At 35.9% G+C, this 19,189-nt stretch overlaps 1 protein-coding gene across 14 annotated transcripts in view; it reads left to right on the top strand.

Moving 5' to 3' along the window:
• Positions 1-19,189, top strand: part of LOC129143943 (uncharacterized) — a 689,383-nt gene that overhangs the window by 190,936 nt on the left and 479,258 nt on the right. For all 14 annotated transcript variants that reach the window (XR_010156874.1, XR_010156873.1, XR_010156872.1 and 11 more), the window contains one exon: positions 16,222-16,292. Coding sequence is in view for 1 of the 14 variants with exons in the window: in XM_063810326.1 (XP_063666396.1) it covers positions 16,222-16,292 (71 nt within the window). In the remaining 13 variants the exon portion in view is untranslated. The remainder of the gene's footprint in view (positions 1-16,221; positions 16,293-19,189) is intronic.

Below are 19,189 nucleotides of genomic sequence, written 5' to 3'. Positions count from 1 at the left end.
AAAGCACGCCTACTGCATCCTGAAATACCATGGCTGTCTTGAAGAAACGTAGTTGTGCTGTTGACCGAGTTGCAAGTGAATGGAACACCATGTTACCTGAAATATGACTGACAAATACACTATGATTAGTTAATACTTGAGTATTTGACAAGTATTTTCTTATAAATAAATTTCATGTAAATATCAAGTTCCAGCACCACTTGTTAAAAAGATTTGCCTTTCCCCCATTGGATTGCTTTGGTGCCTTGATTGAAAAATCAATTATCTGTATAAAATTGCTTCCAGTTTGGATTCTGTTCTGTTCTGTCAATCTATTTGTACATTTTTATGCCAGTACTATTCCGGTTTTTTTACTGTAACTTTATAGTAGGGATTAGAATCAAGTGGTGTAAGACCTCCAATTTTTAAAATCTTTTTCCAGTTGTTATGGCCATTTGTAGTCATTTTCATTTTCATATAAGTATTAAAATCATCATGTAAACTTATATAAAAAACCTAATAGGGTTATGATGGAGATAAAGTTAAATTTATAAGTTAATTTTAAAAGAGTCACAAATATTAAATCTTCTAATCCACAGGCATGTTAATGGCCTTCTTATTTATGTCTTCTTTAACTTCTCTAAGCAGCATTTTTTAGTTTTCAATATAGTCTTATATATCTTTGCTGAAATTAATTTCTAAATAGTTTGTGCTAATATAAATAAAACCATTTTAATACTAACTTTCCAATCATTCGCTCCTAGTAGATTGAAATAAAACTGGGTTTTATTTATACATTGGCTTTTAATATGAGACTTGCTAAATTCACTTGTAAGTTAGTTCCAGTAGTTTTTCTTCTTTTCCTGTTGATTCTTTAAGACTGGCTGTGTAAATATGCATGTAATCTGTGAATAGAAATAGTTTTATTACTTCTTTTTCTGCCTTTGCTTTTCCTCACCTTTTTGTCATATTATACAGGCTAAGACTTCTGGTCCACTATTGAATAGTAGTTGTGAATGTGGACATCCTGGCCTTATTCTCCATCTTATGGGTGAAGCACCCAGTGTTTCACCATTAAGTATGTTGTCAGCTGTAACTTTTCAATAGATACTGCTTATCACATCAAGTCATTATTTTTTAGACATAACTCAATTTTGACTCAAAATGTTATTGCTTACTTATTACTCAAATTGGTCCTAAATATATTTGGATGTTTAAAAAAATCGAATTCATGCCCAAACAATGACTTGACATTAAAGATTTTTAAAGAATAGTTTATTTAAGATTGGTAGCAAGGCATGTCTTTGAAGAGGGGACATGAAGGATTAAGGGATAGAAATGAAAAGGGACATAAGTTTCATTGTGTATCCTTTAATATGTTTTGAGAATGTCATTATATTCATTTACTATTTATTCAAATGACATAGTCATATGTAATCTATTCAAATTTCCATTTAATGTTACTTACCTACTCGCTGTAAGGGTAATTGAAAAATACAGATTAAAAGATTGGAAAACAATTTGGCCTTATTTTGTGAGGCTTAACATTTATCTTGTGACCCAGGTATCCAATTTCTATATGTTCTTGAATTTTCATAGTGAAGTGTCATAAAACCAAAAAATGGGGAAGAGAACTTGAAAGACCATTAGTGGAATAATAAATAAAAATTTATTATATAGTCACATAATGGGATATTACACAGCAGTAAACATTAACTTGATCTACAGTTACACACAATAGTACAGATAAATCTTAAGAATGTAATCTTGAGTGAAATAAACAAGTGTCAAAAAATGCAGACAGTATGGTACCTGTTTATAACATTCAAAACTAAGTGAAAGCAAACAATGTATGCACATGTGTGATAAAGCAGGCAGATAGGTAACACACAATTCAGAATAAGAGTGACCTCTGAGGAAAGGGTAAGTAGGGGCTGGAAAGGAGGATGTGCATCACCACAGATGTAGAGAGACCAGTTGGTGCATTGTCAGAAGTCTGAAAGAACTCATTGGTTTTGCAGAATCGTCAGTGTACTGAAGCTCAGACACCTTTATAGGGTTGCTCAAGATATTTAACACCTTTGTTTCTTCATTACACTTGTCTTAAAAAACTCATTAAAAGACGTCTAAGAATCTTAAAAATATAGTGGTTCTCAAGATGAATGTATATGTGTATACATGTGTAAACACATGCACACAAGTCATCTGGTTTTCCCCCAACCCCTTCATAGACAAAATGTTGATGTAAAGCTGATGAAATTTGCATATGAGAAAAAGCTAGGAGAGATAGCTTATATTTTAGGTGACAAGCAAACACAAACACCCGAAAGAATCCTATGCACGATGCTAATAACAAAGTGAATGTGATCAGGCATATAAAATGTGGAGAACTGTTGAATTATGACTATGTGGGATTCCCACACTTAACTATAATTAAAAGTTAAAATTAATTATGTTGGTCCAATATGCTATCAAGTCTATATCTTTTTATTTTTGAGCCTTGATTCTTTAGTTCAACTGGTAACTGCTAAATATTTAAAACAAACATTTTTGTATTGCATTTTGTAGCACTGGAGGTGGATTGGATTAAAATAGAGATCTTTTTAAAAACACCAGTTTCTTTGCCTTAAAAATACTCAGCCTGCATGAGTAACTACAGTAAACATCTAGTATTCCTGGAGCATATCTATGTTTTCTGAACAAAGAAAAGACAACTTGTAAGAAAGGTAAAGAGAAGAGTGTCTCAGTGGTGCATTTGATTGAAACGCAGAAAAGAGAAACAAGAAAAACTAGGGCAGTGATAGAGACCACAGCACAAATTTGCCTTCTGTGCAGTGATGGGGGTAATCAGTTTGCTAGAATAACCAGCCAGGTGAAAAAGAGCCATGCTGCCGCCTAACAGTTTCCTGCAGGGTTTTTTCATGTTGCAGGCCATGTAATCTATGACTGAGCTTTTATAAAACCTTGAACTTGGTTTTCCTGAATGGATCAAGCATTGAAATCCTGATAGAGATAACAAATAATATGGTTCCAAGTTTATCTTGTGTATTAGCCACTGTTCAAAGAAAGCTTGATCAACAAGTAAGGCTTCTCTCCCATGAGTGATTTGGTGGTCTCTTTAGAAATTGTGACTGTGACTGAAATATTGTAATGCCTCATGTACACAGAAAACATATCTAATTATATCCCAGAAACATATAGAATAATTTAGAATGACTTAATGGAGACCTATACAATAATTTGATGGATCTCCTTTACTGAAAAACTTAATCAAATTTCACAACTAATCCCATGGATAATTTATTAATTTTTAAATAATATCCACCAGATTAGTTGAATGGTTTGGATTTCCTGTTCATAATTTTAATTTTAAGCCAGCTGTTTCTCAGGAGAGAAGACCAACAAACTAAACAAGGCAAACTTACATTTAATGGCATACCTACCAGAGTTCAGAGGGTATGCTTTACAGAAAGCATTTGCACTTTTTCCTTTAAGAATTTTATTTTTCAGCTATTCTACATATTAATAAAATCAGAAAAATAGTACAAGTAAAATAACACCAATAGAAATACATTTCCCCCAAAAGAAACTTTGCATATCAAAACCAAAATTGTTCTTTTAGTGAAAAGAACATTAAATAACATAAGATGTGGTACATATATTGTCCTTTTTCAAATGGCAGAATTTTCATTGATTCACTCTTATAGCACTATGAGTTTGAGGTAGCAAAACATTTATGGTGGCATTTAAGATTCATATTAACAATATCTATGAAGATTATTCTCCATATGCTTTATGTTCATTTTATATATTGCATACATAATTATATGATGATTTATAATGGTGCAGTCCTGTAAAGTGATTTTTCAGTCCTATAGCTTTTCAGTCAAGTTAGCCTCTAATTTGTAGAGTCCCTCTCTTTCCTGTATCAGTGGCTCCTGCGCAAAACACCATTTCTCATTAAAGGTTCCCATTCCCTTTGGCAGTCAGGATGAAATCTCTAATCAAGCTCGAGGAAAGAGCCAGAGTTCAAAGATGTCACTGGGTCCCAAGGCTGGTCTTATGTAGCTGGCTAAAGGTTCTCAGGCTTAACATTCCATCTGTGAAGAGAACTGTCAGGGTCAAATACTCCAATCAGCTGTCAAATAAAGCATATTAAATGAGTGAAAAAGGAGAGTGAGAGTTTTATAAAGAGAACATAAAGCTTCAATACTCGTTTCAGTCTGTAATTTTAGCAATTGCTCCCCATGAGTACATCAGGTTATGCTAACCTTAGAATTCCATTGCTTTTGGAAGCATCCAGTTTTTACACCTAGTGACCTCTTCTTTTCACAATATATCATTCTTCATCCTCCTCGCCTCTTCCTTATCTTCCCCCTTCCTGCTTTCTCTTCTAAGTAGTACAAAGTTTATGAATGTATATGTAGGGTAAAATGATGTTACTCAACATATTCCTATGGGATTAATGCTTTCAGAGACTTTCTTTCTGAAAATTAATATCATTTCCGAGACAGTAAAAAGACAAACTCTTTTCTAAGACCTCAAGAGAACAATAAAAAGCAAGCTTGTATTTTGAGTTGGGACAAAATTCTATAAAGATGTATATTGCAGATGTCAAATCCAATATTTTGCTCCTGATAAGTATGTAGGACTCCCAGGAGTCTGTCTTGTAGGAGGAAAGAATAACAGGCTTAAGTCCCATGATGCAAATGTGAGAAAAGAATTTTGCCCATAATTTTAGCTTAACATTTGGAGAAGGAAGTTTCAATTTAATCTTAGAAAGTGGATTCTGTCTGTTCTCCTTTCACAAAACAGCAGTACCATTATGAATTACATTTGACTTCATAATGTCCACAATGAAGTTTTTTTGCTTTTGATATGTGCAAATAAAAACAAAGGAGATACTTTGCATTTTAGCTCATTTGAATCTTTCACTCCTGAGGGACAGTTAATGCCCTTTTACAGATAAAGTGTGGCCACAGTTCATGGGTGTATAATATATTCTAATGCTCACCATCACCACATTCTTTGTTGGAATGGTCTTGACTGCATGAATTCGCCAGATTATAAAATATTAAGGCTATCTTTGTTCACATGTTTCTTAAAAAAATATCAAACTACTTCAAAAAATGGCCCAGAATTTATTCATCCCAGAATGACATCAGAAGGCATTTGACCCTTGCCGTCATGGTTTCTGATGTCAGAATCTTCAATGAAAGTATTCCTTTGTAAATCAGCAGTCCATCTATTACCCATAGTATTTGGATGAGTCAAATGGCTTGTTTATGACATGTTTGATGTTTTGTGAATCCTGCCTCCTGATTCACTTCAAGTACTTTATAATTATATTCCTTGAAAACAGATGCTTTTAATATTCAGCCTGAGTGTTTTAGAAGCTACACCAATATTTTGTTTGTGGTATTTTCTGATGCTCATAGCCAAAATATGCTAGTTGACTTCTAAGAAGATCATTTTATTATGCAAGAACCTGGGGCAGTTCAGCTTCTGAAGATTTTCCTCCAAAGTGAGATATCTAAACTCTATTGCTCTATGGCAGAGGACCAGCTCTCAGCATTTTATTTCTTTGAATAAAAATTATGATAAGATTTTTGTCAGATACTGACAAGCAATTTCAGAAAATGATAATGTGGCTCTTGTCCTGGTTTCCCCTTCCTTCTGTTGGGCTGAAGAGTTTTCCTCAAGCCTTCTCAGGAAGAAGGCCCAATTAACATCACTCATTCTTGTGCCACTAAAACCTGCACAATGATTTGAAAAAAACACCCCTAATTTGAAGCTGTTAATACAGCTGTAATTTTATTTCTTGAACATTGCCTCTTATAGGGTACTGCCAATCTATGAAAACAAACCAGTAATAGCACCATTTGAAAACCACCCAGGGTCAATTGTCCTCTTTTCTTTTTTCTAAATAACCTATTAAAAGACTCCTAGCAGCTATAACAATAACTAAAGAACTAGCAGTGCGTATTATGCCTGGGTAGTAGTAGTGGTAGCACAGCACCAGTCCCAGAAATATTCCAAACCAATAGTCTAGCAATTTTCCATGCCCAGGGTACTCAATCTGAGAAACAGGTTGGCTGTTCGTAGATGAAGAAGTGAAAGGTTTTTATATCTATGATTTTTCAGAATGCAAAATTTTAAAGACAATTTCTGTCCACTACCATGAGATGCATAATTTTAATATTTGATTTCTGGAGTATTTTTGGCCTTGACATAAGACATATTGTGTGGATGTGTGCTGAAACTGAACTTAAGAGTGAGTTGTGCAAAGCTTGAAAACATATTGGCAAGGCATGTATACATTTGTATACTCACTTGTGAATTACCACAATTTGTAGGTACTGTTGGTTTGAAAACAATAATGCTACTAGTAAATAAAACAACTATTTTTTCCTCTCCTTTCTGGACCAGGGTCTCTATCTGCTGATTTGGCTATTTATATTGCTTAGGTGTTACGTTTTATGCTCTGATTACATTCTATAGTGTGCTTTTCTTTGGCTATTAATATGACTATCTGATGTATGTTAGAAATTTCTTGAGGAAAGGAACAAAGCCATGTGTTTCTTGGGTACTCTTTAATATTTGATATATTACAAGGCACATAGTGGATACTAAATAAATACTTAATAAATAAGTTAATTAATTCCATATTTCTAAGGTTTTACATATTAATGTCTCTGCACAAGATTTTACAGTTTAGCTATTCTTGGTACATAATCTAATATTACCATCTGTCTTTTTAGGGCATTATTACAGAAAAAAATGTATTGTCTAGAGTAGTTGGGCTATGCATTATTCTGTTTAATCAAGTATTCTAATAAAGATTTATTCTGAATATCATTAATGGATTAATAATTTTGAAAATTTTTTTCTGCTATAATATGTATTTTAATGCTAAACCTAAATTAAACAAAGTTAAACCTTAATGACTCAATAGATACCTCTTGGGTCTAGGTTAATCAAAACATTAAAAGAAAGAAATATCTGCTGATAGAGATTTTAATTGTCAAATGATGGTTAGGTAAGCTGCTAATTATGTGAAATGATTTAAAAAGCTATTAAGTTACATGGAAGAGAAAACGTCCAGAGGAATATGGCTGTATATTTGTGTTTATGTATGAATATATTCTGTAAAGTATTCTTAAAACCCAGAATGTCAAAATGACACTCATCTTTAATATTATTCAAGAGTAATTAAGTAGCTAAAATTAAGAAGTTGCCTTGTTCCATCATGGACAGTAAACCCTTTTGTTGGTTTGTTTCTCCTCATATCTCCCTTTATTTTGCACACCATATAATTCACCCATAATCTCTGCTCCATGCTTCAGAAGAAAAGGTGAAGGGTGGAAAAATTTTATCTACTAACTTAAGTTTCCAGGGTCAGACAGTAATCCCTCTCTTCTCAAGCTTCAAAAAAGCTTCCACATAAATGTATGCATTCCCATGGAGCCTGTTGCCCTCTAAAATAGCTCACCCTCTTCAGAAGGAGCTACCTGCATCCCCTAAACATTGTCTCTCCCATCTACATTCAAACTGTCCTTAGTCTCCTAAGTGACAAGGGAGAATCAAACTGAGTTGAGAATTTGTCCAACAGGACTACAAATTATCTTCAATATCTTTTTCTGACCACCCACCTTACTCCTAAGGGAACCCTTTATGAATGAAATTATCCCAGGAATTACTATCTCTGAAAGTGGAAATAACAGGAGGAGTATTACAATGCAGACATACGCAGTTATTATTTGTAACATTGGCAGGCTAAGTCAAGGTTTTTTTTTTCTTTAAAGCATAGAGGGAGATGGATGTGTAATCTCATTCTGTCAAGAATGCTGAAGATTTTCATACATCACTGTGTTTCAAAATAAATTACGTGCATAGTAGTGCTACATTAAACCAACATTCAGCACTGAATGTTTCTTCACCATTGCGATGCTTTTTTATCTCTTGAAATAAGAAACACATTTAACTTGGTTTCTATGATCATCTTGAAAATAATGCTGTCTTGTTTTGGCATAAAGTAGAAACATATATTTTTAATCAAGAAGTATGCTTTTCATTGAGAAAGGGGGAGAGCCAGCACCTCGTGCTAACTTTAAAGTGGTTTTATAGAGTTGTGGAGGGTGGACATGGCCCACTTCATCCGTTGGTTAACATGCTCACTGCTGACATCAGGGCTGGCTTCAGAGGAATATTACTGAGTGAGGTTTCACTCACTTCTGTCAAGTCTTCTCTCCCACCTCAGGATGAAAAAAGGGAAATGTCATTTCTTTTAAGCTTGGATGCCATGTTCAGACTTTTCCCACAGGCTTTATTTTAGACTTTTACCTCCTGCACTGCTAATGGGAAATTGCCAGTAGTGTTGACTCTCTCTCCTACCCCATCAAATTTTCTTTTTTAGCTAAATATGTACAAAAAGTTTTATTGAAACATGCCAAGTCACAGCTCGGTATTCCCTGATACTACACAAAATGAGTTGCGATAAAAATAGCACTGAAAATCTGAAATTACTGAATGCACCCATTTCTGCAGTTAAATACCATGAAAGACAGAAGGGAATTTACAATATGCTTCAAAGGGGGGCGGGGGGAAACACCTCTTCTCAGTCTAATAAAACTTAGTAGCTCGGGGTCACTTCCTAATAGGTGCCATTTCCTCTATTTTAATAAAGGTATTTTAGCACCTGAATTCTATGCCAGATACCATTGTCATTTTTTCCAGTGACTGGCTCAACTAAATGCTAGTGGGGGCCAGACACTCTTCAAACACTGCTGCTTAATGCCAAACACAACTAACATGCATATGGAAGAAGCCAGGAAAAGCAGTAACCTCCCTAATTATAGCCAAAGGCTCAGAAGTCCAGAGACCATACAGGAACCTCTAGCTTCTGGGGTGGACAGGGGTCAGGAAGCTCCTCCACCACGGATCCCTGAATTGGCAGCTATCCTTCCCCACCCCATCAACACAGAGTCATTTTTTGCCTGCCAAATCCTTGTCCAACCCCAATTCAAATCTATTTATACTCGCCTTTCCTATTTCTGGGCTCAGATGTTAGCCCATACGGTGTGTTGACCGGCACTAAATGTTACTGTGCGAGACCAGCGTTTGCCAGCTTCCTTGGTTGCTGACAGCAGGGAGACAAAAGTTCTGAATATTCGGAGGGACCTTAATCTTCTTAGCATAATCCTGGCCTCAAAGTGGTGGTAAGGTTCAACTTAAAAGCACCAGTCTCCTGAAATGGAAGAATTTAAGAGGTTAAGAGGTGATGCCAGCTGGACTCCTTCGGCCACAGTGATGGATGCCCAGCGGTGGTTCTTAAACTGTGGTGGAGGCAAAAATCACCTGGGGAATGTGTCAGTGGTGCAGGTACTCGGCCTGCCTACAGAGAATCTGATTCAGTCAGACTGGGACGGGCCTAGGAATTTGCTTTGAGTAAGCACTACGGGTGATGGTGATGCAGGTGGTCTGAGGCTCCGACTATGAGAAGCAATCCTAGGTCTACACTGCTTTCCCCCAGAATGCCAGGCCCTGTTTCAAGAGTAAGGGGATTAGCAACCCAATTTAAACACCTTAGTGATGGAGTGCTGCTTTAATTCAGATTTATTTAAAGCTTTGGAACACTGAACTTTGTTGTAGAAGCTTTACTTAAAATTCTGAGGTAGACTAACCTCCTTTTCTGAGTTCAATTTTAACAAGGAAGGCTATTTGAAGACTGCGGTCCTCGGTTTGTGAGGTCTGAGCATAAAAAGAAAATAAAACCCTACAAGTTGGACCTTCTTATGTAAAACTAGACCTCATTCTTTTTAAAAGGTGTGACCTTGGATCATTAAAATTTTTCTGAAGAGAAGAAATCTGGGATAGATAGCTTTCCTGATAAAATGTGCAGTCGAAATTGTAAGCAGCTTATGTGGTGCTCTATCATTTACGCTGTTTAAGGGAGCACTTAAATGAAAAGGAATGTTTTAAAGTTAACTCAGCTGAATTCTATGTAGAACAGAATAAGCAATCCCCAGGGTGCACAGCTTTTGATGTGTTCTTCTGCTTCACTATTTATGGATAACTTAAGAAAACAGTGCCACCTTCCATTTTGAGGGGAGTGGAGTAGGTGGGCGATTCTGTGCTGTGCAACCATAGAACAAAAGACATAGCACATTTAAATAAAAATAAAATAAGCAAGTATTATTCATACAACAGTGCCAAAAAGAGTGAGCCCTTTGTTCTAGTCATCAGAGTTTGTGGGTTTGGGTTTTCAGGGTAGACAAACACACAAGTAAACACTTTTTTTTTTTTTTTTAAAGAGGTAAATGGGTAAATAGAGGGGAAGATATTTGAGGATATGAGCAGGGCAAATAGTAATAAGACTTAAAAAATCTTGTATTTGGATTAACAGTGAAACCTAATGATTGCTTTAGGAACTGTGAGTATGAAAGACTAGGTAGGATTAAGTAAAATTGTTTCTTTCAGAGAAAAAGAAGCATTGATTATTAGTGAAGGTATAAACTCACATGATGTGAATTTTCTTTTGTGGATATATGTAAAATATTAGGTAGCTCTTAGGCAATTGGACATTACAGGAAAAAGACTTTTTAAGATAAAAAATAGTCAAGTATCTGTGCCAATCCATAGCTCTTTGTAAAGTATAATTCCCTCTTGTTATTCTTTAAATACTCATTGGATTTACAAAACAATGGACGGTACCAATCTATCAATACATATATTACCCTCCGTGATGAAATTTGGTCAGAAACAAAGGTATATCTGAGAAAAGAGGGCTGTTAGATAACAAAAAAAGTTAGATAAAACAACAGCATGTTAACTAGCAATATAAATATAAATCTTTTTTTAGTATGGTAATATGACTGAAGATTTCTCAATATCTTTATTAAGAGAAATGCCACCCCCTTCCCACCATAGGGTGTTGAAAAACATGAAAATAAATGACCCCCTAAATTTCATAGTACTTTCTAAGAAATATTTTTAGATGATACACTGTTAAAAATGATAAGAGCTTTTTATACTTGATTGATCAAAATCAAACTCATTTCCTTCATGCAGTGTTAGCCTATATTTCTAAAGGCAATATGAACATAATTGCCAATAGAGTTTGTCCACCAATTTATAGCTGTCAATAAGATTTCCATTTTGATAGGGAATTTATAAACTCAACAGTTCCTAGTCATTGCAGTGATGTTGTATGTAGCACCTGGCATGCAGTATGCTCAGAGTAATGAGCCCATTCTGCAACTTACTCTATCAGAACTCTGCTATGGGCTATCACAGATATATAAAATATTTAAAGACACCTATTTTCCCCTCCATTTAGTGTGTATTATAAAATAGTTGGATACTCTACTAAAAGCATATCTCTCTGCCTTCATAAACATTTCTGGAAAGAAAGCAAAAGACATTTAAAGCATCAAAGAGGCTGATGAATAGGGATGCCAGGATATTCAAATACATTTAGAGACAGTATTGTCAAGCTTGTTTTCTGAGCCATGATACTAAAGATAGTAGGAGCCAGCAAAGAAAAGAACTCTGTAGAAATGCAAATCTCTTCAATGTTGAATCTATTAATCCATCGCACACTTTCTTCTGAATCATACTTACTCAGATGTACAGGCAACAAAAAGTATTTAGAATATTTGCATAATTTCAAACACCCAGTTCATAAATTATTTATTGGTTGTGGTCAAATGAATGTTAGCTATTTCATAATTATCTTTTGTGCAAAAGGTTGCATGGTTTACAAAAATATTTCAATGGCAATTGAATATCTCTAGCTTGCCTAAACAGTGCAAAAAAATAAATGGTACTTAATTATGTAGCACTGATGTACATTTTTCTCATGTTCAAAAACTCAGAAAAATTACACTTAATTTGTACATGTATTTTAAATGAACATCAGGTATTTACAGTAAAAAACTCATAAACTACATTTTAAGATTAGGCCAAAGCATTAACAAATAACATCACAATATGTGATATAAGTCAAATAATCAGGCAACTATATGCCCTAAGACTTAGAGTCATAAATTCATAAATCCGTAGAACAAGAAGTGGCTTCAGGAATCACTGGTTTGACATCTCATTTTGAAAAAAGCTGAGAAAATCATGACCATGGAATTTTATTGCCTTACCTGTGATTCAAGTGCCAGGACTCTAACTATGGTTCTTGATCTAAACCATTTTTTTCCTGCACCACATGGGCTCTATGATTTTAAAAATCATATTCCTTTTTATTATAATGATTAAAATCTTAGGACATTCTTGAAGGCAAAATGGCCACATTTGAATTTGCTAGATAAATCACAAAGACCAATATGCTAAAGCGAAGGGGTAGGTGGTACACCTTAAAGAAACGATCTGTAAACGCAGGTTGTATCCATACAAATTTGGTTCAGAGAAAGACAACAATTCAAAATCAAAATCAAAATGAGTCTTTTGAAGGATATAATTTATATTATGTGACTAGTGGGCAGGTATTTTCTCTTTGGATGCTGGATTTTGGAGCTTTGTAAATTTTACTTAAAGATAAGATATACTTCATGCTGAGAGAAGGAGAGATGGCAAGCTCTTACTTACGCAACAAACTTTAAAAATGCATTCAGCACCATGCTAGGTATGTGCATTAGTGGGCTAGGGCTGCCATACAAAATACCACAGACTGGTGGCTTAAGTGACAGAATTTATTATCACACAGTTCTGGAGTTAGGAAGCACAAGATCAAGGTATCAGAAAATTTGGTTTCTAATGAGGTCTCTCTTCAGCTTGCAGATAGCTGCCTTCTCGCTGTGTCCTTATGTGACCTTTTCCTCTTTTCCATTAGAGACTAGAAATCTCTAGTGTCTTTTTCTCTTCTTATAAGGACACCAGTCCTACTGGATTAGGGCCCCATTATTATGACTTCGTTTAACCTCAATTATCTCCTTAAATGCCCTCTCTCCAAATATAGGCACATAGAGGTGAGGGCTTCCACATATGAATTCTGATGGAGGGGAGGACACAGTTTAATTCATAACAGTATGGAATATAAAGACGCAGACATCATGGATCTGGATGTCGTAGTTTGATTATTAAGGTTTATATTTTCACCTTGTTGAGGAAAAAACAACCACAAATATTTTGGTAACATACAACAATAAACATTTACCTCTGTCTAATGTGTCTACAGGTCAGTTGGGACAGGTGTGCTTTACACATTTGATTTTAAAGAAGGATCAGGGATAGAGTTAGGTAGGAGAGGTACCTAGGACACAAAATTTAAGAAGGAACTCATCTCAGAGGTGTGCAAGTACAGTGATGGCATTCGCAAGACTCTGAGAGTAAATGCCTCCTTAAATTTTGTGCCCCATGCATCTCATTTGTCTCACCCTAGTCCGGGCTCTGTTCTGGACCCCAAAGTATGGAGGCAGTAGCCACTTGGAACATTTCCTTCTCACAGTAGAAGCCAGAAGCTGCTAAAGGGGTGAATTGAAACCCACAATGCCCTTTCAAATCTAAGCTAAAACTAGCCTTGTCACCTCCACTTACACTAAATTGGTCAAACCAAGATCATGCTAGGTATGGGAATACAAAGAAACAAGACAGAAGGCTAGGCCCAAGATTGATGAGGTGGAGAAGCATAGTTCTCCCATGGAGATGGTGCTTTCATTATCCAGTGGTGTATAACAAACCACCCCAAAGCACAGGGGCTGTAAGTAATGGTGATTTATTGCTGCTTAGAATCTTGTGCTGACTGAAATCAGCTGGGCAGTGTTTTTGCTCCATGTGGTGTAGCTGCAATCATGTATATGCCTGCATTCAGCTAGGAACTCACTAGAACTAGAGCATCTAAGATGGCTTCTCATCTTCCAGGGCCTGTCACCACATGATCCTCATAATTCAGTAATTTAGCGTGAGCTTTTTCCAGTCAAGTAACTGACTTCCAACTTATCTTCCAGAAAGACAAGTCCCAAAGTGTAAGGGCTTATCAAACTTCTGCTTGCATCACACTTGGTGATGTCCCTTTGGCAAAAGAAGTCACATGCCCAATATAAGAGTCAATATGATAGAGGAATACACAGGAGCATGGATAAATCTAGTTGTGGTTCATTGGGGAACACCAATATGATGGTAAACCACAGATCACCCTTTTGTCCCTAATGATTCACATTCATTTCAATTGTAAAATATACTCCCTTTCAAGATTCCCAAAGTGTAATCACATTTTGTTACGAAACACAAGCTTGAACTTTGTTTTAGTCTCTTTGTGATGCTGTAGCAAAACACCTGAGACTAAGTAATTTATAAAGAAATGTATTTACTCACAGTTCTGGAGCTGGTAAGTTCAAGATCAGAGCTCCAGCAGGTTGGTATCTGGTGAAGACTTCAGACTCTGGTTCCAAGATGGTACCTTGAACACTGTGTCCTCACATAGCAGAAGAGACAGAAGGACAAAAAAGGCCTGAGCTAGTTCCCTCTAGCCTTTTTAAAGGCACTAATTCATTCATGAGGGCAGAGCCCTTATGATTAATCACCCGTAAAGACTCTACCTCTTAATACCATCAAAATGGGGATTAGGTTTCAACATGAATTTTGAAGTGGACACAAACATTGGAACCATCAAAAACTTCTGAATTTTACCAGTTAAATCAGGTGTTGGTACAATGAGATGTCTCAGATGTGGTGCCTTATGTGTAGCTTCTTAGATATTGTTCCTTAGGCATGACTTCTTGGATAGCAAATGTTTGAAAACTGAAAAGATAGGTTATTTGCTCCACACATACTTGATGCACAATGGGACAGGATAAGCACAGTAGAGGTTCTCGTTTAAAAAGAGGCAGAATTGAAGGCACATACTAGTATTGTCCATGGCAATACATTTAACCAATCCTATTGGGTAAATGTCTTCAGTTTCCCTTGTTTGGGGACTTTTCCTTGATTAAAATTCAATTATGCATATTGGTCATGGTTCTCCTACCCATTACTCATGGCTGCACACTTTTGACTCTTAGCTTCACCCTCTCAGCTCTTGGCTTTGCTTTCTGACTTATCTTTCCTTATCCATGAGGAATGACATATATTTGCAGCTGAAAAAAAATTTCCAGCCTGTTTCCTGTCTGCAGAAAGCTGGGGGCCCAGGTACATCTTTTAATTTTAAACATTTCTAACAAAAACTGATTCAACTCCTTTGAATACCTTATGGGTTTTCTATATTATCAAACCATAATTTACTCAGGTAGGTTGAAGCTACACTCATACATCTCTTCAAGACCAGCTCATCTCTACTGGAGGCTGTCTGCTGTGGAACAACACCCTGAGAATTCTAAGATGCCATATAGGTCTTTAAATCATTACCTTAAATCTTTTGAGGTTTCAACAAAGGATATTACATCTTCATCTTTAATTTGATCTTGATCCCAAAGTCATGTTTTTTGGTGGCACTCTGGATTTTTTTTTTTTCCCTAAAATAGTTTCTTAATTTTTTTTTTTCCACCTAGAGAAGCTGAAAATAAGAAAGATTTTCATTTTTTCACTCACGGAGTTCTGGATTGGAAATATCCTCTTTAAATTATGCTTGGAAATCGACCAATTCTATCTTTAGTTCAACTATCTTTTACAATACCTTATCAGAAGAGGCTAAAGGAATCAATTGACATATTCAGCATTCTACCTGGAAATATCCATAAGTTTCTTAAGCATATTTTCTATATTCAAAGTTCTCACAGGCAACAATCTCATTTATCTTTCCACTAACAAAAGGTTCTTCTTTCTACAAGCTTCATCCACACTTTCTTAACTGGTTTTCAAGCCTCTACCAAACAATCTCTTTGCCGCCTTCAGGTTTCTACTCATTTGCTGTTCCCAAGGTCAATGCCACGTGTTGTAGTTTTTGTTATATAGAATCCCATTTCTGGCACCAATTTCTGTATCGGTTATACATTGCTGCAGAAAAAAAATCCAAACCTATAGCTTAAAAAACAGTGTTTATTATTTTTCATGATTTTTTGGGTAGTTCTTTTGCTTCATATGGTATAACTGGGGTCACTCAAACATATGCTTTCAGATGAGAACTCAGTGCCAGAAAGTCTAAGATGGCTTTTCTTCCTTTTGGGTTTCTCACTGGGTGTGTAGCCCCAGTTTCTTTATGGTATGATATCTGTACGGTGGCTGCCTTTCATGGGGGTGAGTTCTGAGAGGAGACATGCCAATGTACAAATGTTTATCAAGCTTTTGTTTGTATTACAGGCAGTTTTGAACATCTGGAGGCCTGATTTATTGGAGATTGCAAATGTACGGTGTAACATAGCTGTGGAGAGGTAAGGGAGTGATTATCTGCCAATCAGTAATCCCATTTAACACAATTTATGAATTATGTTGGTTTTCAAAAAGTTTTTTCTGCCGTGTTCATTTTGATCATTTTACTCCTTCTTGTTGGGAATTGGTCTACCTTATCAAAGAAGACAAAATTTTTATAATACTAAACCACCAGTCTGTGCTTAGAGGCAGGACGTCTTAGGAAATCCTTTCCTCTCCTTTCTGACATTAATACAGTCAAGGCTGTCTTCTCTTAGTTGCTTTGTGAGGCAAAGGAAAATAAAGGTGATGAAATGCCAGTTACTAATTTGTACTCAAGCAAAATATTTGGTTGAGAGAGAACTTAAAAATTTAACCACAACAAAACTTGTAAGAGTTTTTGTCTTAAAAATAACTTAATTCTCACAATGGATATCTTTGGTGCCCTCATTACATCCCCTTGGCCACATATGCTTGTGGCCACAATTGCATTTCATGGTTGGTTTCTTGTAAGCCCAGGCATAACTTCTCTCAGGATGGTGGTTTCCTATCTTAAGCACTTGGTTGGTATCTTTCAGCTTATATCCTCTGGGCTTTCTCAGCTATGCTGGCATTTCACCTGTGGCCTGAAGTGAACACTGCTAAGAAGTGTGGGGTATTTAAAAATGGAAAATAAGGCCGGGCGCGGTGGCTTACACCTGTAATTCCAGCACTTTGGGAGGCCGAGGTGGGTGGATCACGAGGTCAGGAGATTGAGTCCATTCTGGCTAACACAGTGAAACCCCATCTCTACTAAAAATACAAAAAATTAGCTGGGCGTGGTGGCAGGCGCCTGTAGTCCCAGCTGCTCGGGAGGCTGAGGCAGGAGAATGGCGTGAACCCAGGAGGCGGAGCTTGCAGTGAGCTGAGATCCCGCCACTGCACTCCAGCCTGTGAGGCAGAGCGAGACTCCGTCTCAAAAAAAAAAAAAAAAAAAAAAAAAGGAAAATATATCACCCCTGGGGACAACTTTAAACAATGAGAAATAAGAGCTGCCAACTCCTCTTCTTCAGGTGGACAATGCTGGAAGACGTTCTGTATGCTTCTTAGAGGTCTGAGCAGACTTGAGGCTTTACAGAAGTAAGGTCAATAATAAGCTCTTACATTTGCACTTTTCCTGCCTGCCTCTCCCCACTCCTTCATTCCTGCTTACTGAGATTACCTCCAAACCAAGGCACGTGCTCTTACATCCTTGTCTGAGGCTCTGCTTTCAGCGGAACAAAATTAAAATATTTTCCACAAATACATAAAAAGACCAATAATTGGGTGATTTTTAATCAATTTAAATTTAATTTTTAAATTTTTAAAACCTGTCCTCAATTCTGTTGCTCTCATTTTCATTATCATCATAACCATTATCATCATCTTCATAACTCATGGAAAAGTAAATAAAATACGCAAAAATATTTAAAGGTCATATGTAAAGAGTTTTATGCCAGACTTGGAGGCTTAGCAAATGGCCTTTTATTTTGGGGAAATCAGAAAATAGAAGACCTGCAAGGGACATTAGATTAAAACTTGTGTCTGACTTTGACTGGAAGAGATTAAAAAAAGGGAAACATTGCTTACATAGAAAACATTTGCCCTATTAATTGCTGTGTCTACTGATGATGTATATTTATCTCGGATGCATATTTATCTGCTTGATCTACTGATGATCCTAGTATTGTAGGGAAAAAATAGGGCAATTCAAAAAGGATATTTAGATACAATCATTATCTAAAGTCTTAATCACAATAAATGTATTAAAAATTTTGAACTCCTAGGAGTGTTATGATAAAATACATGTTATAGAACTGTCTCCATTTATGTTGTAGCTAATTTTTTCACCTAATTCTTACCCAGATGTTCCCAGATACATGACAACATTTGGGCCTCTTTATAGTCTTTCTCCTGATATGATATGATATTAAGGCAAAAACAGCCCTAACGTTCACATTATCTCTATTGTGGCCTATTATTAATTCAGGAAATGTGATCATATAATTAATGTATTTCTAAAACAAAGCTTCATTGTAATCTGCTTTCAGTGTCATCATAATTTCAAAACATGTTAATGAAAGGTACTATGGTATAAATGGTTAATTTTGACCAAAAAATTCAAAATCAACCTCTGCGCTCTAATGGGAGAAGGTAGGAATTCCCAAGAGTTTTTGTTAATACGTTAAATACTACATTTCTTTTGAACTTCCCCAGTGCCTTCTTATGGTAAATAGCTACTTGAACAGAGGTATAGTTTCTATTCCTGTTAAAGTATGAGTCATATCAAAATCTAATCAAGTAAGTGAAAGGTAAAAATGTCATCACACTTCTAAAATTGCTGTCAATATTTCACACCTGTATGGAAAGCAGATAGATGTCTAAGCAGCAGCTTGATAACGTTCCAAACTGCAACCTCTAATTAACTCACCTTTTGAATTATTAGCGAGACTCCACTGCGACCCATGCAGCCTTTGGCAGGGAGCCTGACAACAAAATGCATGTTTAAAATACCAAGGAGGGGGAGAAGTGCTATATTATTTGGCACAAATATTATCATCCACCTGTGAAGAGGGAATATGCTTTTCCACTTTGCTTATTATAGATGATTTACTAGTTATATGTTCTTGGCTTCATCTCCATAAATTATACTATAATCGTTCAGCCTAAGGGATAATGGTAAAACTATGGTTGATATACTCAATACGGTAGGGAAAGTTAATTAAATTAGATAAAAATATTTCAATGATATTTACATGCTCTCAATATCAGAGTCTGATACAAACCATGAAATTTGTATGGAAGAGTCTATAGAGCATACAGTTTGTATTATGAGACTAAAGCTGACTTGGACACATCTGGAACTTGGAACAGAGAAAACCCATGTCATGTAATAATTTGA

This window comes from Pan troglodytes, chromosome 4 (genome assembly GCF_028858775.2).
Source record: "Pan troglodytes isolate AG18354 chromosome 4, NHGRI_mPanTro3-v2.0_pri, whole genome shotgun sequence".
NCBI lineage: Eukaryota > Metazoa > Chordata > Mammalia > Primates > Hominidae > Pan > Pan troglodytes.
The sequence above is the reverse complement of the archived record's forward strand: the minus strand, read 5'-3'. Positions and strand labels throughout refer to the sequence as shown.